Raw genomic sequence first — 24,947 nt, forward strand, 5'->3', positions numbered from 1 at the left:
AACAGTGTGACGCGGCAGCTAAAAAAGCCAATGCAATTCTGGGCTGCATCAATAGGAGTATAGCATCTAGATCAAGGGAAGTAATAGTGCCACTGTATTCTGCTCTGGTCAGACCTCACCTGGAGTACTGTGTCCAGTTCTGGGCACCACAGTTCAAGAAGGACACTGACAAACTGGAACGTGTCCAGAGGAGGGCAACCAAAATGGTCAAAGGCCTGGAAACGATGCCTTATGAGGAACGGCTAAGGGAGCTGGGCATGTTTAGCCTGGAGAAGAGGAGGTTAAGGGGTGATATGATAGCCATATTCAAATATATAAAAGGATGTCATATAGAGGAGGGAGAAAGGTTGTTTTCTGCTGCTCCAGAGAAGCGGACACGGAGCAATGGATCCAAACTACAAGAAAGAAGATTCCACCTAAACATTAGGAAGAACTTCCTGACAGTAAGAGCTGTTCGACAGTGGAATTTGCTGCCAAGGAGTGTGGTGGAGTCTCCTTCTTTGGAGGTCTTTAAGCAGAGGCTTGACAACCATATGTCAGGAGTGCTCTGATGGTGTTTCCTGCTTGGGAGGGGGTTGGACTCGATGGCCCTTGTGGTCTCTTCCAACTCTATGATTCTATGAATTCCTCATGAAGCTTGGTTTCTGGGCCCTTGGTCGTCTTGGTTGCCCTCCTCTCTTTTCCCTTCCTAATTCAATCCTTTTTAGGAAAGGCAACCTTCGACCCCCAGGGGTCACTGGGCTCCAGCTCCCATTGGCCCTGAGGCTTGATGAGATTTGGAGCACAGTGCCATTGCGAAGGCCACAGGTTCCCCACTCCAGCTCAACCCCTGCAGCTCACTGGCTCAGTCTGCTTGGCCACAAAGTTCTTGCCCTTTGCCTGCCAGGAGACAAGCTTTTGCCCTGCTGCAGCTGAGCTAGGTGTGTGTGTTCTTCTCTATATGGTGGTGACTGGAAAGATTTCAGCAGGTGGGAGGGATCCTGAGCTTCCCCTTTGGGCCATTTGGATATGTCATGATCATGTCAGATAACCCAAAGGGGGGGGGGATATAATCAGTGTCTGCGTATCTTCTATAAAGCCAGCTAAGATCCAAATGGATGGCTCAAAGGCAGAAACAGGATGATGTGCAAGAGAGTGCCAATACAGTCTACATTTAATAATCATTATTTATTATTTGTACCACGCACATCTGACTGGGTTGCCCCAGCCATTCTGGGTGCCTTCCAGCATATATATAAAAACATAGTAAAACATGAAACATCAAAAAGCTTCCCTGTACAGGGCTGCCTTCAGATGTCTCCTAAAGGTTATACAGTATAACTTAGAGGTGAACCTGACCAATTCACACTTTGTGAAACGAGGGGCAAACTGAAATGCAGCCCCAAATTCTGCAAAGCCAAGTGGGAAGGGCAGATTGGGAGGGTTCAAACTTCTCCTCTGTCCTGCATAAAATGACCTTTTTAGGCCCACAATTTGGGATGATTCCGGGGCAGGTTGCAAGATCATAACACAATGTGAAAAACAATTTAAGCACAAAAATAAGACGAGTCCTACAAAAATACCACACAAAACCAGTAAAAAAAGTAGTATGAAAGGATGCAGAAACAAGAATTCAGGGAATTTCTACAGATAAAAACTGGCCTTATGCTCCAGGAGAGCCTGGGGGAGAAGAAGGGGTGTCTCAGCAAGATGGGTGCTGCTTCATGGTGGAAGGACGGCAGCAGAAAAGCCCATTTTGGGAGTCACCGCCCCGTGACACCCTGCAGGGCACAGTACTGCAAAGAGACTCTCTCCAGATGATCTAAGCCAGGGGTCAGCAACCTTTTTCAGCCATGGGCTGGTCCACTGTCCCTCAGACCATGTGGTGGGCCGGACTATATTTTGAAAAAATAATAATGAAAGAATCCCTATGCCCCACAAATAACCCAGAGATGCACTGTAATACAGTTCTCTCATACTGTATTACGGTGTTGTACGTTGGTTTGACAGTCATTGAAAGAAAGTCCCTACAGAGGGTGGTGAAGACAGCACACGATATCATGGACTGTCCCCTGAGTCGGCTAGATGTCATCGCAGGAGACCATTGCCTCAGGAACATTCTCAGGGACAACTCACACCCTGGCCGGCACCTTTTCAATCTCCTGCTCTTGGGCAGGAGATATAGAAGCATTATAAGCCACACCAACAGGTTAAAGAACAGTTTATACCTGTGGCCGTGAGGCTGCTGAATGGAAGACAGCAACATTGCAGCTGACATTCAGGGCTGGTGGTCATAGGACAGCACACAGTGTGTAACAAGGACTGAGAGATTGTGGGTGGGGAGGTGGGGCTCGTTTAATCTCACTGTAAACAAATGGTACAGTGACAATAAAGTATTTCTATTTCTAAATAAAAGCACACATTCTACTCATGTAAAAACACCAGGCAGGCCCCACAAATAACCCAGAGATGCATTTTAAATAAAAGGACACATTCTACTCATGTAAAAACACACTGCTGGGGGCCAGACTGAGAAGGCGATTGGGCCGCATCTGGCCCACGGGCCTTGGGTTGCCTACCCATGGTCTAAGTGATTTTCCCATTGAATTTCCTAATGCTCAAATATGGCAGAGTTTCTCCAGCTCTCCTTCAGTTCAGTCCTCTGAAAGTTCGGGGCTCCCTCTGAATTTAAAGGGGGACCATGGTCTTGGGGACCCAAATGGCCTCGGGGACAAAAGAGCTGAGCTCCGGGGGCTGGGCAAGGTCCCTTCGCCCTCAAGGTGGCCCTGGCCTTCTTGGTGAGAAGTCGTGGGGGGCAACGACAGCATTACAGAAGGCACAGTGGGGCTGGAGGACCCCGGGGGCGAGGGGAGAGGCCATGCAGAGAGGAGATTTCCATGGGCAGCAGAGCCTGTGACTGACAAATGTGCGACACACGTGTCAGAAGCGACACGGCTTTGCTCTTCTTCAGCACCAGAGTGGAGCTGAGCGTCCGGTGCAGCCGCAGGCCATTTCTCTCTGCCGCCAATGGAGGATGTGAGTTCGTTCCTTTGGGGCGAAGGGACAGGGCTGTTGCACCCATGAGCGCTTTGCACATCCTGGTCCGGGTTAGCGGAGAGCTGGGGAACCAAACACTCAGCCCTGCTCCTTTCTGGTCCTTGCTTCGAAAGTCTGCAGATATCTTGGATCTGTTGCTGGAATCTCAGTTTGGCTGTTTGGGGAGTAGAGAAACAGGAGCAGAGATTTAGTAAAGAAATATTATCTCCCCTACTTTCAGCTCCAAAAGATTCCAGGGCAGCAAATAATAGTTGGGGTTTTTTAATACCTATATTAAACTGTAAGGCACATCTGGTTGGCCACAGTGAGAACAAGATGCTGGTCCAGATGGGTCCCCTTCGGTCTGATCCAGCAGCTAAGTTCTTCTTAGGTTTTTAAGTTCTTCGATAACATTTAAGCATTGGTGGAAAACTACCAATGGTTCAATCTCAGCTGCTCCAAAGTTAAGTGATCTAAGAAGTCCTTGCAAGAAAATGCAACCATGGTGTGTGGTGGCCCCTTAAAGACTAATAGATTTATTTCAGCATAAACTCTCTCTCTCCCTCCATTAAAGCTTATGCCAGGGGTCTCCAATACAGCCCCACTCCCTGCAGTATGTCCTAAGGTGCTTGTGAAAGGCCTCAGTAAAGCTCCCCTCAAAGATCTGTAATAGATGTGGACTGTTTCCTCTTCCTCCTCTGTTCTTGTTTCCATTTACTGGGCCACTCCTGCCCTGCCTCTCTTCCGCTCGTTCAGATGTGGTAGCCATTTTGTGTTACGCCATGCCCTCACAGTAGCCATTTTGTGACAGGCACCCATGGCAGTTTCTCAACCAGAGGCACCATCTAGGGTGGGCCGAGGGCCCCCAAAAAATTCAAGGAGAGGTCCGGGCCCCACCAGCCTTCCTGTGGGCATCACTGGGCCTTCTCAAGGCTGCAACAAACACCGTTGGGCCTCCTTCAGCTGTGATGGGCTCCATCCACCCTCGCTGCCTCCTCCCGCTGTGTGACGCCATGCACATGCACTGGGCCCACCAAAAGTTGGGCAGAACCTGGCGCCTAAGAATGCCCACCGGTCCGAAAAGGGTTGGTGACCCTTGCTTATAGCAAACAAGCAGAAACATAAGAACCAGTAACACAAAAACAATGCTTGCAGTCTCAAATATAATAAATTAGCTATGCCACTACAGATTAGATTACTGCAATGGGCTGCACATACCTCTTTTTGAAAACAGTTCAGGAGCTACAGCTGGTGCAAAAATTCAGCAGCCAGATTATTGACTGGGAGCAGAAGGTCTGAGCGCATTGCACTAATTCTGCCTGACGCTCCTGTCGATTCTTTTCTGGGCTCAGTTCAGAGAGCTGGTTTTCACCCACAGAGCCTTTGGCAGCTCAGGACCACAATACCTCAAGGACCGCCTCCCTCCACAGGAACCGACCTAGGTCCTGCAATTGTCATCTGAAGCCTTTTTTCTCTGCATGAGCCACCCTTCATGGGTAGCCACACAAGAACAGGGCCTTTTCTGGGTTGGCCTCCCAAGGGTGGGAGACTCTCCCCAGGGAGGCTCATCTTGACCCTTCCTTATATATCTTCAGAAAACATTCCTTTTTGGTCAGGCCTTTAACTTTATAACGATCTATGGCCTTCTTGCATGTGTGTTTTAATGTAGGTGTTTCAAAAATATGTGTACTGCTTTCAATGGATGTACAGTGGTACCTCGGGTTAAGAACTTAATTCGTTCTGGAGGTCCGTTCTTAACCTGAAATTGTTCTTAACCTGAAGCACCACTTTAGCTAATGGGGCCTCCTGCTGCTGCTGCGCCGCCAGAGCACGATTTCTGTTCTCATCCTGAAGCAAAGTTCTTAACCTGAAGTACTGTTTCTGGATTAGCGGAGTCTGTAACCTGAAGCGTATGTAACCTGAAGCATATTTAACCCAAGGTACCACTGTATGTGTTGTTTGCTTAACATACTGTAAATCACTTTGAGTTGCTGTGGCAAAAAAGTGATTAATACTTCTTCTTAAATAATGTGGAAGGAAAAAAGAGGATTCTATCAAAGTGGGTTTTGTCTACACTACCCAGGGAATCTTTCCCAGTCCTACCTGGTGATGCCGGGGACTGAGCCTGGCACCTTCTGCATGCCAAGCAGGTGCTCTAACACCTTACAGCAGGCCAAAGGCCTACCGAGTCCAGCAGCATCCTCTTCTCACAGTGGACAACCAGGTGCCTATCATCATCACCATCACCATCATCCCTCCTACCTTTCATTAAGGCTTCATTCTTCTGCTTCAGAGCTTGGATCTCAGAGGCCATGGAGGTGATCTGGAAGGGAGAAATGAATTATAAGGGGGGGCGGGCTGCCACATCGGCACCATACATCATGTTTAGCAGTTGTGGCATCCACCAAAGAATTCCTGGGGAACTTCTTTTTATGTGACCTGAACCTTCCAAACGCCGGCTTCATCAGATCGGGAAGGTGGACTTGTCAAGTGGCCTCTCTGAATGGGTGGCAGGAGCAGGGCCATGAGGCGGACTGGGGCAGCTGCTCTGCAGTGAGCAGAGGTAAGGAGAAATCTCTCAAGAGCCCTGTGGAACCACACAGAGGCCTTGAGAGATCTGACCGGAAACTGGAGGCCACAGCCTCGGGACCCTGGGAAGCAAGGCTTTAGCGCAGGCAGCAGTGGGGGGCAGGCGGTGCACAAGGTGTTCACCCAGGGCAACACCTTCCTGTTTTGCCTCAGGCGGCGAGGCAGGCTGGCCTGCCCCTGAGTGAGCAGGAGGAACCCCTGGCATTTTCCTGCCACCCCCATCAGTAGTCTTCCTTACTATTTCCGTTTTCTCTCTCAGCTGCTGCTGTAGACTCTGGGCTTCTTCACTGGTGCAGGGAACACCCTGACCTTCCTCAGGAAGCCTGATGGGTTTGGCTACAGTCTGCAGGAAGCACAAAGAAGAGGCTATAGAAGTCCTTGAAATTCCAGAGGGCACCGTGCCCTGAAACCCGACCACGGACATCATGCACCCAGAGAGGTGTAGGAACCACACACTAGGCTCTGTGCTCTGGGGTTGGGTTCCCCCTTCCAGCCAGCTACTCTGTTTCCCATTGTGATGGTGGCAGGATCATGAAGGTTTGGTGGATAGGGCGCACAGAGGGCATCCAAGGGTTACAAGCTGTCCGCGAGGCTTAGGTTGTCCATGTTGGGAAACTGTGTACGTGCAGCTACTCACACAGAGTCAATTAAGGTTTGGCAGACAGCCAGAAGGCAATCTGAAGGAGTAAGTCTGCCTGGTGATAACAGAGACATGGAGACAGCTCCCTGATTGGTCAAGCTCTCTCAAAGGAGTGATAATTATGGAATGTGTTAGTTCAGAGGTTCAGAGTTCTGTGTATCAGTGTAGAAGTTGTGAGTCGTGTCAGAGAGAGCTAGCAAAAGATCCGTGTTCTGTTCCTGTAAATAGTCCACTGTATATAATAAACACCTAACTACAAGTTCCTGGCTCCTGCTTCGTCTATCCTGTCTGCAGCCAAGTTGCCAATTGCTTCCGTGGATTCTGGCTAAGGTCCTGCAACTAGTCAGAAAGTTGCGAAACACCAATAGGTTTTGCCAATAGTCGACACCTGCCTTCAACACTTAAGGGTTTCCCCTGGAAAGGCACATTTGGATGGAGGGTCCTTTTGTATCTTCTCCACTGCTCTAAAAATAGTGGGGCAGAGGAAGTGGTGTAATGATGCTTCCATTGCCCTTAAAGAATAAGTGCCCCCCATACAGTGCTAGGGCAAGTCATTTCTGTCAGGAGATCAGCCTACACTTGAGTAGGACCCTGGCAGAGACACATGCCCGACTGGCATGTTCTCTCCCTCCTGGTCTTTCGTTCGGGAGCTTCAAAAGCTTTCTTCAGCCTGAACATCACAGCGACCGATGCCAACCAACACTAGCACACTTAGGGATCCACAGAGTCTTCGCAGCTCATGCGTGACAGACCTCAGCAACTCAGCATTTTGGCTAATCTACTTTGTTTACATATAAACACACACGGAGCACTGCAACATGGCTCCCTCTCTCTCTAGCATCAGACAACAAAGAGGTAAAGAACAAAGGACAATAGTCCCACTTCACGGAACACAGTAACACAAACATCCTGTCTCCATCACTTGCCACTCTGTGGAGTCAAAACATATACCGTCATGTGATAGACAACAATCCCATGACTGCAATCATGGAGCAGGAATTCTAACATCTTCCCCCCAAATAAAAGGGTTTTGCAGGGTTTGAGCACGTTGTTGAACCACAGAAAGCCAATTCCTTTTCTGATGCTCGTTGTGTTACAGCTGGGATGGGAACATCAGAAGCAGCAGGCTGGATTAGGCCAAGGGCTCATTCAGTCCAGCATCCTGTTCTCATGGTGGCCAACCAGATACCCCAGTGGGGAGCACACAAGCACAAGAGCAGTCCTCTCTCCTCCTGCAGTTTCCAGCAACTGGCATTCAGAAGCATTGCTCCCTCTGATTGTGAAGGCAGAGCAGAGCCATCCTGGCCAGGAACCAAGACCAGGAACCAGGCCAGGAACCAGGAGCCTTCTCCTCCTCCATGAATTTGTCCAAACCTTTTCTAAAGCCATCCCTGCCTCCTGCAGGAGTGAGTTCCACAGTTTGCACTGCGTGAAGAAGGACTTGCTTTTCTCTGTTCTGAATCTCCCTATCTTCCAGCAGGTCTCTCCTTAGGTTCTTATGTAATGTCTGGAGGACACCATATAGGGCTGCCCCCAACCTCATCTCTTTCTTTCTCCCCACCCTTCCTCTGACAAATGTGGCGGATTTTGGGACTCTTGTCACTCTCAACACCCAACTGCAGTGTTACTCCACAAGAAACCCACCAGGGAGGGAGGGAGGGAAGAGTTCTTACCAGCATCCTTTGCGACTTCAGAGGCGCCACTGAGCTTTCTTCCTTTGGTCCTCTGGGGTGCTTCTTGTATCCTGCCTGCTGCTGCCTGAAAAGCTCCTTCAGCTGTCAGAAGGGCAGAAAACAGATGCAATGTTAAGCTTAGCCAGCAGGGATTCCCAAAAGCAGCTATGAAAAATTTGGTAATCTGGGTTAGATGCAATATTTGAGCTGTGCCATGGTATATTCCAAGTTCCCTGGCAACAGCTGGGGAAGCATCACAGAGCAACAAATAAAGCAGAATGCTGTGTGGACGGTGCGGTATAAACCCACTTCTGATGCACCATCAATAACATGTTGCAGAATACTCCCACCCACCCAAAGACAGCAGAGACCCCTAAACAGTAACATTGCTACTTTGGATTACATATTTTGGGTGCCTCTGGGCTGTCGGTGTTTTGCAGAAGCAAATTAAGTTCATGTTAAAACTGAGAGCCCATGTGGCATAGTGGTGAGTGTGTCAGGCGAGGGCCAGGGTTCAAATCCTGTCTCAGCCATGAGGCTCCCTGGGTGTGACCTTGGGCCAGCCACCCACTCTCAGCCTAACCAGCCTCACAGGGCTGCAGTGGGGCTTAAATGAGGAGGTGGGCACAGCCACATACGCCACCCTGAGCTCCTTGGAAGAAAGATGATTATAAACATAATAAATGAATCAACTTTATGTATGTAATTTTAAAGCTGGTTAAAAGTGTTCTGCTGCCCCTAGTACAACAAATTCACTTTGTGAAGAAGAAAAAACAGCAGCAACAACACAGACTTTTTTGTGGCTTGGAAAGTGACAGTGGAAACACATTGAAAAGTGTGGGGTGAACAGATTACGAACAGGAACGTGTGTAATAAATGCCCCACAAGCAGCTCAGGACACAGGCTCATTTTCACGTAACTGCCACACAAAGAAATCTGAATGAATGCTCTGCAAAGACCAGGCAGAGTCCAGCTGCCTTATACCCTTCTTGCAAACAAATCAGGATTGGTGCTACATAATCTGTATTTCTGGAGGAGCCCCCAAGTCAGTCACACAGAGGGGATTCCTTCTGTTGGTGCAGGAACAAAGTTTCCTCTGAGGGGAAGTTTAACCTGCCAGGGGCATTCCTGGCGCCTGTGCAATGTCTCATCGCCCAGCGCCATGCCAGCTCAAACATTCATTTTGCTGCATGCACTTAAGCCAATGCAGCAGAGGGTAGAATTTCACACCACCTTGACAGTTGGATGCCTAACCTTTATGGTGCTGTGCTGCAAGCTGGGTAATTTTGGACTATGGCCTTTGAGGCCTGACGCCCCTTTTAAATCTGTTCCTGTGCCTCGCTTGCCCTGCTGTGCTTGGTTGAGCAACACTGGAAGGTGCTTGAGTCAGACCACGGGTCCATCGAGCTCAGTATTTTAATGTATTTTTAATCTTTTGTTGGAAGCCGCCCAGAGTGGCTGGGGAAACCCAGCCAGATGGGCGGGGTATAAATTATTTATTTATTTATTTATTTATTTATTTATTTATTTATTTATTTATTAAGGCCGAGGGCCTTCTCGGTAGTGGCGCCTTCCCTGTGGAACGCCCTCCCACCAGATGTCAAAGAGAGCAACAACTACCAGGCTTTTAGAAGGCATCTGAAGGCAGCCCTGTTTCGGGAAGCTTTTAATGTTTGATGTATTATAGTATTTTAATATTCTTTTGGAAACCGCCCAGAGTGGCTGGGGAAGCCCAGCCAGATGGGCGGGGTATAAATAATAAATTATTATTATTATTATTATTATTATTATTATTATTATTATTATTATTTTATTTTTATTTTTTACACAGACTGGCAGAGGCTTTCCAGGGTTTCAGGCAAGGAATCTCTCCCAACCCTGCCTGGAGGTAGCAGGGGGAAATGAGTCCAGCACCTTCTACTTGCAAGGCAGACCCTCTTGCCACTGAGCTATGGCCCTTCCCCAAGTCTGCTGGTTTGTTTGATTGCTTATACAAGCACTGATTTGGTGCCTTCTCATAAAATGCCAGCAATACTGTATAAACAGCCCCCCCCCCACACACCCATTAAAAGCAGTGCAACACAATAATTGAAATGTCTGGCTACTCAAGGACATTTTAAACACAGACACAGGCTTGTCAGCAGAAGGAAGTCCTCAAGAGACATCTGGAAGTCAAAAGGGAGAATGCCTGCTGAATTTGTCGGAAGAGTGCTCCACAGCCTCACGGGGCCAGGGATGCTGGCCTTGTGTTCCCACTCTGGTTTCCCGTGCACTCACTGCGTTTCCAGTGCTGGGTTTCTTTTGTCAGGCCAGTGGTCCACCTAGTCCAGCACAAGAGCCCTCTCCCCTCCTGAGGCTTTCAGCAACTGGTATTCAGAAGCATCTCTGCCTCTGACCGTGGAGGCAGAGTGTGGCCATTGTGGCTAATAGCCATCAGTAGCTCTCTCCTCCTCCATAAATTTTTCTAAACCGCTGTTAAAGCCATCCAAGTTGGTGGCCATTGCTGCCTCCTGTGGGAGGGAGTTCCGCAGGCCAACAATGTGTTGCATAGTGTACATAAACATAAATCAATTGAAGCGGGGGGTTGGGGAAGAGCTGTGAAATGCATGGGGGGGATGACACCCGACTTCACTGCTCTAAACGGATAACTAACAGCCCTGCTCCAGATGGAGACCAGAGGTTGCAGAGCATGAAAGGCCTGGGTTTGATCCTTGGCATCCCCAGATGCGGCTAGGAAGCGCCCCCCCCCCCCACCTCAAAGTCAAGAGAACTGCTGTCGCTCAGCGTGGCCAATCCTGGGCCAGATGAACCAAAAGTGTGATTCGATATCAGGGCAGCTTTCTAGCAAGCTTTTCCAACCTGGTGCCTTCGACACACTTTGAACTATGACGCCCATCGGTTAGAGGTTGTCAGGCAGGCAAAGGCTGCTCTGGGTTCCAAAATGAAAGCAAGTGTCGTTCAAAACCATATCTTTAGCTGAGGGTTGGGCTAGATGACCATTGGGGTCCCTTGCAACTCTACAATTCTATGACCTTATGAATATATGATGTATGGAAGGGAGAGCTGGACCACAAAGAAGGCTGATCGCCGAAGAATGGATGCTTTTGAATTATGGCACTGGAGGAGACTCTTGAGAGTCCCATGGACTGCAAGAAGATCAAACCTATCCATTCTGAAGGAAATCAGCCCTGAATGATCACTGGAAGGACAGATCCTGAAGCTGAGGCCACCTCATCAGAAGAGACAACTCCCTAGAATGACCCTAATGTTGGGAAAGATGGACCCTAATGTTGGGAAAGAAGGAGAAGGGGACGACAGAGGACGAGATGGTTGGACAGTGTTCTCGAAGCTACCAGCATGAGTTTGACCAAACTGCGGGAGGCAGTGGAAGACAGGAGTGCCTGGTGTGCTCTGGTCCATGGGGTCATGAAGAGTCGGACACAACTAGTTCAAATATATGTTGGAAGTGTAAGGAAAAGGAGGGGACATTTTATCATATGTGGTGGGATTGTAAGGTAATCAAAAAAATTTGGGAAATGATATACAACAAATTCAAGAAAATGTTCCATTGAACATTTGATAAAAAACCCGAGGCATTTTTGTTGGGGATTGTAGGGAAAGACCTGCCAAAAAAGTTGAAAAACATCTTCATGTATGCGACAACGGCAGTGAGAGTTCTGGTAGCACAAGGATGGAAGACTGAAGAAACCCCAACTAAAGAATCATGGCAAGAAAAATTGATGGACTATGCAGAACTAGCAAAACTGACATATAAGCTACGGGACAAGGATAACTGTGACTTTAAGGATGAATGGGAACCCTTTACAAAGTACAGTGGTGCCCCGCAAGACAAATGCCTCGCAAGACGAAAAACTCGCTAGACAAAAGGGTTTTCTGTTTTTCGAGCTGCTTCGCAAGACAAATTTCCCTATGGGCTTGCTTCGCAAGACGAAAAAAAATCCGGCTTTGAATTTCTGTGTGGTGGGTGGCTGGGGGAACAGTTGGGGAGGGGTTTGCAAGAATCTGGAAGCTTGTGTGGTTTTTTTCTGCATTTTTATAATTTTCTGTGACCATTGGGCCACTCTGCTGTTTTTTAAAAAAAAATCTGGGTTTGAATTTTGAAATGCTCTTTACAGTATGTGTGACTTTAAAGAGCACTTAATAAACTCTTTTTGTACCAAATTTGGCTTTGTTTCGACTTTTTTTGACCATAGGAACGCATTAATTGGTTTTCAATGCATTCCTATGGGAAACCGTGCTTCGCAAGACGAAAAATTCGCTAGACAAAAAAACTCGCGGAACGAATTAATTTCGTCTTGCGAGGCACCACTGTATCTGAAGACGCAACAAAGCCAACTGGACTCCTTGGCAGGTTTTGAATAAACATTCATATGCTTTTTATTGATAATAATCAGCTAAATAGCTTGAGGATCTATACAACTTTGTAACATGCAGAAAACAGCATTCTTAGAGAAACCAAAGACTGGAACTGAGAGAAGTCGGGGTTGGGGTGGGGTGGGGTGGGGTTTTTGTGTGGGAGGGGGGAGGGAGGGAAAATGGGGGGGGGGACAAGGATGATATGTTTTTGGATAATATGCCTTGTTACAATTTTGAATAATAAATAAATAAATAAAAAAGAGTCGGACATGACTAAACAACTAAACAAAACAATGAATATAGCACCAAGTGGACTCATGCGCATACTTCCAAGCAGGAAGTGGTGGGCAGATGAGTCAACAGTGGCTCTTGTGTGTACACCCACAAACACACACCTTGTGAACGCTCCCAGGATGACATTTCCTTCCTCCTTGGCTGTGGCCTGCTGTCTCCAAAGAGCCGTTAAGAACATGGTGAGTCAGGGAGGAAGAGGCAAAGGTGAGGAGGAGCGATGACAGAGGTAATGTTGCCGCCTACCTGCTCGGTCACCAGCTGATGCTGCCACCTCAGGCTCTCCTGCTCTCCCTGGGGGCTCCTGGTGACTTTCGCTTCCGAGTCCTGACTTTGTTCCTGGGGGAGGAAAAGGACCTGTGTGGGCAGAGAGGCTGGAGGATGGCAGGGCCCTGTTCTGGTTCCCGTCTCTTTCATAGATCTCGGCTTCTGGAAGTGGGAGGTGAAGCCTCGGGGTTTTCGGCAACCCAGCTGGGTGCTGTGCCAGCCGCAGCAACCCTCCCAAGCCTGCCCTGCCATGCCCTGCACCTGCCTTCTCAACACCCTCAAGGACAACCTGGGGGGGGGGGCCCACACAGGCTTAGCAGGGAGGCTAAAGGTGAGGGAAGAGACACAGCTCAGCGGCAGGGGGTTTGCTTTGCAAGCAGAAGGTCCCAGTTTCTGTCCCCGCAGGTATCTCCTGGTGGGACTGCGAGAGGCCCCTTCCTGAAGGCGAGGAAGACGCCACATGGCAGAGGCATAGCTGTCAACCTTCCTTTTTTTGCGGGAAATTCCCTTATTCCAGCGACGTTTCCTGCTGCTTCCTGCTGCTATCCCAGATAGTTAGATATCCCGTCGACTGTCCCCGGGACAGGTGAGGCTGCTGATCCCTTATTTTCGAGGCTGCTGATCCCTTATTTTCAAATCTGAAAGTTGACAGCTATGGGCAGAGTTTCCTAGGGACTACTGCCATGCGCTCTATGTGGGGCTACCTTTGAAGGGGACCTGAAAACTACAACTAATCCAGAATGCGGCAGCTAGACTGGTGCCTGGGAGCGGCCGCCGAGACCACATAACACCGGTCTTGAAAGACCTACATTGGCTCCCAGTATGTTTCCAAGCACAATTCAAAGTCTTGGTGCTGACCTTTAAAGCCCTAAATGGCCTTGGTCCAGTATATCTGAAGGAGCATCTCCACCTCCATCGTTCAGTCCGGACGCTGAGGTCCAGTGCCAAGGGCCTTCTGGCAGTTCCCATTGCGAGAAGCAAAGCTACAGGGAACCAAGCAGAGGGCCTTCTCGGTAGTGGCGCCCACCCTGTGGAACGCCCTCCCATCAGATGTCAAAGAGATAAACAACTACCTGACATTTAGAAGACATCGTAAGGCAGCCCTGTTCAGGGAAGTTTTTAATGTGTGAAATCTTAGTGTATTTTTGGTCTTTGTGGAAGCCGCCCAGAGTGGCTGGGGAAACCCAGCCAGATGGGCAGGGTACAAATAATAAGTTATTATTAATTATGATGATGATGATGATGATGCATGGCATGGAGAGAGTGGACACAGGAAAGTTTCCCTCCCTCTCTCATAATACTGGAACTCATGAGGATCCAATGAAGCTGAATGTTGGAAGATTCAAGATGGATTAGGGGGGCAGCATTTCTTCACATGGCACACAGATAAACTATGGAACTCCCTCCCACATGAGGCAGCGGTGGCTGCCAGCTTGGCTGTAAAGGAGGACTGGAGAAATTGATGGAGGAGAGGGCTACTGACGACTCCTAGCAAAACATGGCGCTCCTTGCCCCCTTAACAGTTTGCTGCAGGCTGGCCTAAAGGATTTTTGCAGTTCTATGACTTAAAAGCAAGGGAAGCTTTTCCTTGGTCACATCCATGCCATACATGGAAAGCACATGGCTCCTCAAAAAATCCTGGGAACGGTATTTGTTTAGGGTGCTGGAAACTATAGGAGCGTCTCCACCCCCATTGTTCAGCCCGGACACTGAGGTCCATTTCCGAGGGCCTTCTGGCGGTTCCCTTACTGCGAGAAGCCAAGTTACAGGGAACCAGGCAGAGGGCCTTCTCGGTAGTGGTGCCCGCCCTGTGGAACGCCCTCCCACCAGATGTCAAAGAGAACAACAACTACCAAACTTTTAGCAGACATCTGAAGGCAGCCCTGTTTAGGGAAGCTTTTAATGTATGATGCACTACAGTATTTTAATATTTTGTTGGAAGCTGCCCAGAGTGGCTGGGGAAGCCCAGCCAGATGGGCGGGGTATAAATAAATTATTATTATTATTATTATTATTATTATTATTATTATTATTATTATTACGCTGTGGTGGGAAAACTACAGCTCCAAGGGCTCTGTGGGGAAGCTGTCTGCTTGAAGGCATGGTCTGGCTGTGGCCCGGAGAACGGAAAAGCTTCACCTATTCTGATTTCAACAAGACAGTCTATGGCTAAAGGTGCTCGCAAAGCGACAGGGAAGCCTTTAGGGCCAGAGGGCTGCCTTCCCATGGGGCAACCTTCTGGGGACCACATGCCAGTGGTGGGCGGGGCCTGAAGCAAAAGTGGGTGGAGCAACAGATGCAAATTATTCCTTTGCCCAGCTGGCACACTCAAGCACAAGGCAGGGTCAGAGCTCCAGGACATATTTCCAGCCAGACAAAAACACTTCAGGACAGGGCGGTCCAATACGTGGCCTGGGGGCAGCATGCAGGCCTTTGGGGTGGCCCTTGGCAACATTTGATGCCTCCCCCAGCCCCCAATGCTACCTTCCCAAACCTGGTAAGGAGGCGCTGGGCTTTGGGAAAGAGGTGTGATGTCTCTGGCAGAGAAAGAGCCTGCGGGTTCTGTGTCAAAGCCTTCTTGAGGCGCACTTGGTATGTAAAGCTGGGCCTCCCTGCTCCAAAAGGCTGTGAAGTAGGGCAAGGGAGAGGCTTGGCTTGCAGAGGGTCCTGGTGGCTAGATGGCAAGCCCCCTGGAAGTCTCCCTGCACAGAGGCAGATTCAGGAGAGCACTACCTGTTCTGTTGCACTGGGTGCCAAACCTCGGGGGGTGGGGGTTTGCAATTGAGATTTTGCATGGAGCGCAAGAGTTGGGGGGTTGCTGGCAGATGAAGATGATGGACTTTTCAGAAATGGCTGACCTGACTGGAAGAATCCGTGACCAGAAAGAAGAGGAAACACAAGACGATTGGAAGAAATTTAAAGAATATTTAGTGAGATATTGTAATATAAGATAAATTAAGAAACTCTTAGAAGTAACAGATTAGGCTAAGGGATAGAAAAAGATTAATAAATAATGACTATTATGGATTACAATTGGAAGTAAGGATAAGAAGTTTGTAATGAAAGAGGATATTGATGTTATAAATATGAAATTGGGAACTGCTAAATACAGTGGTGCCCCGCAAGACGAATGCCTCGCAAGACGAAAAACTCGCTAGACGAAAGGGTTTTCCGTTTTTTGAGTCGTTCCGCAAGACGAATTTCCCTATGGGCTTGCTTCGCAAGACGAAACGTCTTGCAAGTTCTTGCGAGTTTGTTTCCTTTTTCTTAAAGCCGCTAATAGCCGCTAAGCCGCTAATAGCCGTGCTTCGCAAGACGAAAAAACCGCAAGACGAAGAGACTGGCGGAACGGATTAATTTCGTCTTGCGAGGCACCACTGTATGTGTTATGATTAAATTCAGATTGGAAGGTGTTGAGGAAGTCTTCTGGCAATGTAAATATACCAGGGTATAAGAAGAAAAATTCTTCTTTTATCTTTTGCGGTTTTATTGTTGTTAAGTTTTTATGTTGTATTAAATGTAATGTTCTTTTCTGTGTTTATGTTTGTGTATTATAAGAGAAAACCAATAAATTGGGGGGGGAGAGTTGGGGGGTGCCAAATTTTGGAGTTGCACAGGGCACTGCTGACCCCAAGGTCCACCACTACCCTGGAGTTCCCCACCCCTGCAGTTGCAGAAGGGAAGAAAAAGGCAATAGCCTTAGCAGAGTGTCGTCTCCCCAGCAGCCCCACACCTTCGCAGAGAGGCCCGGGGCACTCATGTTCTGCAGCTCCTCCTCCTTGGTCTTCGAGGCTGCCGTCCGCTGCCCTTGTCGACCTCTCCTGTCCCGGGGGATATGCTCCATCTGGCTGCCCACCTCCTCCTGCTTGGCTTGCAGAGTTGCTTCTAGCTCCAGGACACGAGCCTGCAGCAGGTCCTTCTCTCTCTGTACGAGCCTCCAGGATTCCCTGCAAGAACCAGAGGGGACAAGGCAGGCGCTCGCTCGCTTTCTGACCTCGTGGTTACAGGGGTTACTTCAAGCCCCATGTGGGGCTTCCCTTGCTCTTGGTCCACTGTGGTCAGTGCAGGATGCTGAAGGGTTACGGCTGACAGAGGGGAGGCCAGGTCAGCATATTGCCCCTGTGCTCAGAGATCTGCACTGCCTGCCAATTTGCCACCAGACCAAGTTCAAGGTGTTACGATTAGTATATACCGTATTTTTCGCTCTATAAGACACACTTTTTCCCCTCCAAAAATTAAGGGGAAATGTATGTGCGTCTTATGGAGCGAATGCAGGCTCCATGGCTTCAACGAAAGCAACGCTACACTCTGGAGGCTTCGCGTTGTTTTCGCTGAAGCCTGGAGAGCGAGAGGGGTCAGTGTGCACCAATCCCTCTTGCTCTCCTGGCTTCGCTTCGCTGGAGAGGCGCTGCACAGCTTTCCCTCTCTGCGCAGCGCCCCTTCAGCGAAGCGGGAGGAGACATGGAAGGGGCTCCGTTTCTCCTGCCGCTTCGCTGAAGGGGCATTGCGCAGAGAGGGAGAGAATTTTTTTTCTTGTTCTCCCCCTCTAAAACTAGTGCATCTTATGGTCAGGTGTGTCCTACAGAGCGAAAAATACGGTAAGTCCTGAACAACTTGAGATCTCATTTCCCCATATCCCCAAATGTAGCCCCCCTGCACCAGACTGCTTCAATTGCTGGAACTGGCGTTTTTACACCTGCCGCGTAATACCCATTCTACAATTGTAAGAACACTATCGTTGGAACTCCCTGCCTATTGATATCAGGCAGGCACCCTCACTGTACTCTTTCCAGTACCTGCTAAAAATATTGTTGCTTAGGCAGATGTTTAGAAAGTTGATGAAAGTTTCAATCCATTTTTAGTCAATAGCTGAGTTTAGCTTTTGAATGATTTTAAGAGTTGTTTTTATCAGGTAATTTTATCATTTTATTCTCTTTGTAAACTGCTTTGAGGTTTTATTTTCACAATTGTGCCGTGTATAACACTTTAATAAATAAACAACTAATAACCATATAGCAGCTACAAACCTCGCCTTGGCTGTTAAGCTCACTTCATGACCTTGAATCATTCTCTCAGTCTAAGCTACATTGAACTGAACTCAATTTCTGCCCCATCCCTGCCTCTAGGCAGCAGAGAACAAGACTTTGCCCTCTTGTGACAGAGGAATGTACAAAAATAAATAAATAAATAAACACTCTCCGAAAAGCAGAATATCAGGCTGCAGGATCTCTGCCATCTCCTAATATTTTCTACTCTAGCAGGTCAACATATTGCTGTATACCAGAGCTTTCCAAACTGTGTGTAACGATATGTCATTGTGTTGGCTGCAGTGTGCAAGTGTGTCGCATGACTGCTCCCAGAGCTGGAAAGGGGGTAGTTTAACCTGCAGTTTGCTAATAAAACTGAATTACCACGTCTCGAAATGATGCATGTCTAAAAAGTGTGCCCCCAACAGGGAAAGTTTGGAAAGCTCTGCTGTGTATATACTGATAGGGGAACTAGATTCTAAGAGAATATGCTTCCACAGACTGTATTAAGGATGTGTCAAGGACGTTTGTGCAGGGAAAACTCAGCCTTGAGCCAAAATGATGGAAAGCAGACACCAAATTCTTCTTGCTAATTCAGGCATCCAGCTTTGATAATACAGGCACACTTTTCCTCTGGAACGTGACTTAATTCCTGTGCACGTGCAAAGCTAAGGGGAGATGAAATATACTTGGAGTCGAGAGTGGATTTCATGCTCTTTATTCAGCTCATAGTGGTGAGGAGGAATGGAAGTTCCCCCAGAATGTCTGCTATATATACATTATTTACACAATTGGCCCCACGTGACTGGCTAATTCCGGGATTCACCTGTAGGCCAATCAGGTTGCGGATTCACTTCCACCTGGAGCTGGATTGGGTGGCTCCTGTGGACCAATCAGACTGCTGCATTCTGGACCCTATTGTTCTAGGACCAATCAGACTGCTGCCTTTTGGATCCTATTTTTCTAGGACCAATCAGACTGCTGCCTTTTGGATCCTATTCAACTCAGTACATAACATTAAGCATTGTGACTGGAGTGGTTAATTGGAAGAAAGCAGCAGCTCAGGGAAAAGGCCATCTCCCAGTATTTCCTGCCAAGTACCTGAGATTCGCACAGGTTTCCTTGAGAGCCTTCACCTCTTCCTCCAGCTTCCTCCTGTCCTCTTGACTCAGAGAGGCTCCCCTCCCTTCCGCCTCTTCCAGCATCTGGCTCTGCTCATTCTCCAGCGCCTGGATGCGGCTCTCAAGAATCTTCTTCTCTGCTTCGGAGTGATGGAGCTTCTCCAGAGAGGCTTCCAGCCTCTGGCGGCTCTCGGCTGCTTCGGAAGAGAGCGTTTTGCACACCTGCGAGGGAGATTGCAAGGCCTTTGCTCTATTCGCTTGGCCCAGAGACTCTTCCAGGCCAATGCACACGGCCACTTGGTAAACTAAACATCTTCTGGGTAGAACTGCTGATCTAGTGAACAGTTGGGCACAGGGCCAGATCGCTACCTAACCACAACTGTCCACCTATGAAAATATTATTATTATTATTATTATTATTATATAATATGGTAATATAATATAATATATATCCTAGCTTTTCCCCAGACAGGGACTTAAGATGCCAGATAAAATAGAAATAGCTAAAAACAGAAAAACACAATAATTAAAAAACAATTAAACACTAATTAGAATTAAAATTGTGTGTGTTTGTGTGATACCTATTTAAACATACAGATCATTACAATAAAAACAGCACGGCACCTGCCCTTTCCTTAAAAACAGCCATTCCCCAAAGACCTTTCTGGAACAAGAAAGTTTTCACTTGCTGGCAGCGAGGGGGCCAGTCTGGCTTCCCTTGGCAGGGAGTTCCAAAGTTGCTTGAGAGCAGCCGCTGAGAAGACCCTCTCCTGCGTCTCCACTGAGCGTACCTATACAGAGCTGATTCATATGTATATATTTTTTGATGTTCTTTTAAGCTGTTTTTGAAGTTGTGTGATATTGTGTGCTAATATTACTGCTGTGTTTTAACTCTTATAACCTGTCCTGGGACTTTAGGACGAAGGGCGGGTGATAAATTGTAGTTAATAATAGTAATCTTTCAGGGATGGAGAACATTTTTCCGTGTGAGGCCCACATTCCTTTCCAGGGGAGGGGCTGCCTGCCAGCAGTGCGTGGCCAGAGACAGAAGTGGGTGAAGTAATTTAATATAATGTACGGTCCCAGCGCCTGCCAACCTAGCAGTTCGAAAGCACCCCCGGGTGCAAGTAGATAAATAGGGACCGCTTACTAGCGGGAAGATAAACGGCGTTTCCGTGTGCGGCTCTGGCTTGCCAGAATAGCTTCGTCATGCTGGCCACATGACCCGGAAGCTGCACGCCGGCTCCCTCGGCCAATAAAGCGAGATGAGTGCCGCAACCCCAGAGTCGGCCACGACTGGACCCAATGGTCAGGGGTCCCTTTACCTTTACTACATTTCTATCCCACCTTTTTCTCCAAGGAACTCAGAGTGATGTAGGTGTTTCATGGATCCCACCCACAGCTGGAGAAATGGGCCAGAATGGGGGAACTGACCTGTCTGGTGGACTCCAGCTCCTCCTCCATGAGAACCTTCTCCTTGTCCTGGTGGTTGACTTGGGTTTCGGCACAGACGAGCTCCGAATGGAGGGCTGAGACTTGGTCGTTGGAGCCTTCCTGCTGTTTCCGTGCACGCTCCAGCTCCAAGGTGAGATGTTGGACCTCCTGGTGGAGAGCCACCTTCTCCTGCAAGACAGTTGCTATGGTCGTTATGGTCATTTACGGCTCACTCTTCTTCATCAAAATGAAAGCAAAGCGGCTGGCAGGATCGAAACGCTAATGCTCAACACACGACTGCAGTACTCAAAGCAGCACAGGTAGCTATGCTGCCCCATCAGATGGCAGCAAACCAAGGGCACTAGGAACATGAGAACGTAAGTTTGTGTCCAGGTCAAGGGACGCCATGGTGCTGCTCTGCTCTGCCTCGGTCAGAACCTACCTGGAGGCTTATGTCTAGTTTTGGGCACCTCAGTTTGAGGAGGATATCAACAAGCTGGAATATGTGCAGAGGTGGGCGACCAAGAGGATCAAGGGTCTGGAAACCAAGACTTAGAAGGAGCAGTTGAGGGGGTTGGGTATGTTTAGCCTGGCAAAGAGGAGACTGAGAGGAGAGCTCTCTTCAAAATGAAATTGAAATTGAAATACTTTATTGTCACTTGTACAACTTGTATACAGTGAGATTACATGAGCACCCCTGACTCAGCTCTTAGTCTTAATTCCCCTCGTTTACTGACACACAAACACCAACCCAAAAGTCCGTTGCCCTGTTGTTATCTTTTCATTCAGCAGCCTAACAGCCCACGGACAGAAGCTGTTCTTTACCCTGTTGGTGCGACTAATCATGCTTCTATATCTTCTGCCTGAGGGCAGGAGATCAAGAAAGTGCTGGCCAGGGTGTGAATCACCCCTGAGAATTTTCCTCACTCTCCTGAGGCAACGTTCTTCTGCTATTTCATTCAGTGGATTCATGGGACAGTCCATAATATCTCCAGGGCTGTCCCATGGAAAAGGAAGCAAGTTTGTTTTCTCCTGCTCTGGAGGGTAGGACTCAAACCAATGGATTCAAGTTACAAGACAGGAGATTCTGACTAAACATCAGTGGAATAGACTCTCTTGGCAGGTTGTGGACTTTCCTTCATTGGAAGTTTTTAAGCAGAGGTTGGATGGCCATCTGTCCTGAATGCTTTATTTGAGATTCCTGCATTTCAGGGGGTTGGACTAGATGACCCTCCAAACTCTATGACTGTAATAAGGAGGAGGTGCCAAAGCCCCCGGATTAGGGTGGTTCATAAAAAACCTTTTTCCTCCATGAAAATAGCTGTTTACTTGGCCATTTTCCTATGCCTGGAAGGCTGAAATTTCAGTTTCAGTGAAGCAGGGTCAAGATATTATCTGATATGCATGAAATTTCAGATATAGCTATATAATCCCTAGTGTAGTAAGATACAGTGGTACCTCGCAAGACGAATGCCTCGCAAGACAAAAAACTCGCTAGACGAAAGGGTTTTTTGAAACGTCTTGCAAGTTTGTTTCCTTTTTCTTTAACACCGTTAATACAGTTGCGACTTGACTTCGAGGAGCAACTCATAGAACGCCGTGTGGTAGCCTTTTTTGAGGTTTTTAAAGACTTTGGTGATTTTTGAAGCTTTTCCAAAACTTTCCCGAAACTGTGCTTCGCAAGACGAAAAAAATCGCAAGACGACAAAACTCGCGGAACGAATTAATTTCGTCTTGCGAGGCACCACTGTAAGACCTTTGGAGCAGGCATTTTTAAAAAAAGAAATAATTTATGAATACCCCGGATTCCAAAATGCAAATACAGACTCCCGATCAAGCAGATTGCTCACTTGGCCTCTGTCTCCTCACTACCCTTTCCCTCTGGGGCCAGGCCAGTCTGCCCTGCCCCCTTCTCCCCGGACACCTATCTGCTGCCCTCTCCCCAGACCCAGAGCTGTAGCTAGGTGATCTTGCGACCCTGGCAGAACCATCCAGATTGCACCCCCTCACCACGCACAAATTAGCTCTTCTTTCCGCCTCTCCTCCAACCTCCTCCCTTCCACCCATTCAATTCACCCTCTATTTAAAACCATTTCTTATGAGGCAATAATAAATTATTTATATTTATGGACATATTTTTAGCCAATTTTGTGCCCCCCCATCGCCTGCGCCCCTGGCGGGGGCCCACCTCAACTCTCCCTAGCTACAACCCTGCCCAGACCCCATACCTTTTGAATTTTGAATTTTATTGTTATCCATGTTTTTAAACTGTATTTTATGCTGCTTTTACAATTAAGTGCTTTAAATTTGTTGTTAGCTGCTCTGAAACCGGTTTTAAACCAGGAAGGGCAGGGTATAAATAAATTATTATTATTATTATTATTATTATTATTATTATTATTATTACCTGAAGGAGTTTCTCCCAGACAGAAAGGGCAGATTCCAACTTCAGGCTAAGCTCCCTCACTTTCTCCTCCAGCCGATCCTTCTCCTGTCAGGCAAACCAGCACATTTTCCCCTCAAAATGTCATTCAAACATATTTCATCAGAGTGAAGACTGCATACTGGGGGGAACCCCAATGTTTGCAGAATTAGGGGAAAGTACTTTTGCAGGGGACTAAGGAGGCAACATGCCCTTCCCCAAGCATAGGTCACATTCACACCATATATTTAAAGCACATTTAACATGTGTATAAAGCATGTGGCTTTATATCCTGGGAACTGTGGTTCCTGGCCCCTGAGAACTATAGTTCCCCACCTCACAGAACTGCAAATTCCCTTAATAGAATATAGGTGCCAGGAATGTTTGGGGGAAGTTGTGTGCTTGAAATGTACAGTGTGAGTCGGCCAATCGGTGTTAAAGAAGGATAGAACTTTCTTTATGTATGCTACAACAGCAGCAAGAATACTTATTGCAAAGTATTGGAAGACACAAGATATACCCACTCTGGAAGAATGGCAGATGAAGGTGATGGACTACATGGAATTGGCGGAAATGACTGGCAGAATCCGAGACCAGGGAGAAGAGTCGGTGGAAAAAGATTGGAAGAAATTTAAAGACTATTTACAGAGATATTGTAAAATTAATGAATGTTAGAATGATGTTGGATTGAAATTAAGTGGTTTCTAGCTGTAATGGTATAAAAGAATATGAAAAAATGGTTTATTATAAGTAAAAATTTAATGTTATAATAACGTAAGATTAAAGATTAGGGTAGAATAAAGAGGGAAAGAAACTGCTGAGCTAATAAATTGAACTGGAATACAAAAAAGGGAGGTATGAGGAGGTCCGGGAAACAAGTAAATGAAAAATAATGTGATGAAAAGATTGATTGTTTTTAACTATTTTTATTTTGTACTTTTTCTTTTTTCTTTTTCTATTTTGTAATGTAAAAACCCTAATAAAAATTTTATTAAAAAAAGAAGAAGAAATGTACAGTGTGGGTCCCTCTGCAACTCTTTATCTTAGCTACTCCGCAGTCTCCTTGGCAAACCTCTTTTGCAGTTTCCAGCTTCTGCCCCATCTCCTCTTGTTTTTCTTCTAAGGACTTGATGTGGCTTTCGCGAGCCAACAGGCTGCTTTGAAGGCTGACCAGTTCTTCCTGGAAATCGAGAGTGCATTTGAATGACTTCTGTGGTTTTTAAATACATTTGAAACATGATGATGATGATGATGATGATGATGAGTTGTACCCCGACCACCTGACTGGGTTACCCAGTCAGGGCTTCCAACTGAATATACAGAAACACAACAACCACAACACAACAGAACACCACACATTAACCCCTAACACCTTAACCCATCATCGATAAGGACATTAGACCGTATTTGTGGCAGTGGGGCTTCTGACCTTCATGAGCAGGGCTGCATGGATTTTGTGCTAAGGACAATGAAAATTATGCTGCCAAGCAACCCAAATTCTGCATGGGGGTAGGGATTGTTGGGATACTGCCGGGCTCCAGCCAGCAGCCGGGCGATCACCGGTCTCCCTTGGAACAGCATCAAACAGCGACACGAGCCTCAGATACATTTAGAGACTTGGCACACTTTATCAGCAGAGTGAATAAATCTTCTCGCAACAGAAGTGGCGGACAGAGCCATGTGTAAGCATATTTACAGCATTTATTCAGCTTAGTTCAGGAAGAAAGGAAAAAACATGTCTGCTTCCCTTCGTGTCCAGCAAACAGCAGAGCAAAAGCAATATACAAAAATGAAGTTCCCAGCAGACTGCTGGAATGTAAACAGGCATGTGACACACAACAGTCATGCCTGTTCCCTTTTAAGGTGGAATGGAATTATATCCTAACAGGGATGAATTCTGTGATCTGAATTCAGTAAGCAATCTTTCTTCTTTTCATCATTCACTCTGGTTTTGATTGTTGTGCGGAGGGGGTAAGAAGTTATGCAGGCACCAAAGCCGCCCCCCTTCCAACAACTGGGAATCGGCCTTCTTAGATTTCAAGAGGCATCACTCAGATGCTTTCAAATATATCTGTGCTTTCATGAAGACTA

General features: G+C 47.4%; 1 protein-coding gene across 2 annotated transcripts in view; it reads right to left on the reverse strand.

Moving 5' to 3' along the window:
• Positions 1-1,453: 1,453 nt before the first annotated feature.
• The window catches only part of LOC114604589 (uncharacterized), a 30,360-nt gene continuing 6,866 nt past the window's right edge, over positions 1,454-24,947 (reverse strand). Inside the window, exons 7-16 of one of the 2 annotated variants that reach the window (XM_028744831.2) lie at positions 23,929-24,036; positions 22,842-22,925; positions 20,435-20,623; positions 18,981-19,222; positions 16,586-16,799; positions 12,832-12,924; positions 7,918-8,019; positions 5,843-5,947; positions 5,278-5,338; positions 1,454-3,190 (exon numbers count right to left, since the gene is read on the reverse strand). In XM_028744831.2, the coding sequence (XP_028600664.2) occupies positions 2,634-3,190; positions 5,278-5,338; positions 5,843-5,947; positions 7,918-8,019; positions 12,832-12,924; positions 16,586-16,799; positions 18,981-19,222; positions 20,435-20,623; positions 22,842-22,925; positions 23,929-24,036 (1,755 nt within the window). In that variant the 3' untranslated portion in view covers positions 1,454-2,633. The remainder of the gene's footprint in view (positions 3,191-5,277; positions 5,339-5,842; positions 5,948-7,917; positions 8,020-12,831; positions 12,925-16,585; positions 16,800-18,980; positions 19,223-20,434; positions 20,624-22,841; positions 22,926-23,928; positions 24,037-24,947) is intronic. The other variant, XM_077934458.1, reaches the window with a different exon arrangement.

Source organism: Podarcis muralis, chromosome 9, assembly GCF_964188315.1.
Source record: "Podarcis muralis chromosome 9, rPodMur119.hap1.1, whole genome shotgun sequence".
Classification (NCBI taxonomy): Eukaryota; Metazoa; Chordata; class Lepidosauria; order Squamata; family Lacertidae; genus Podarcis; species Podarcis muralis.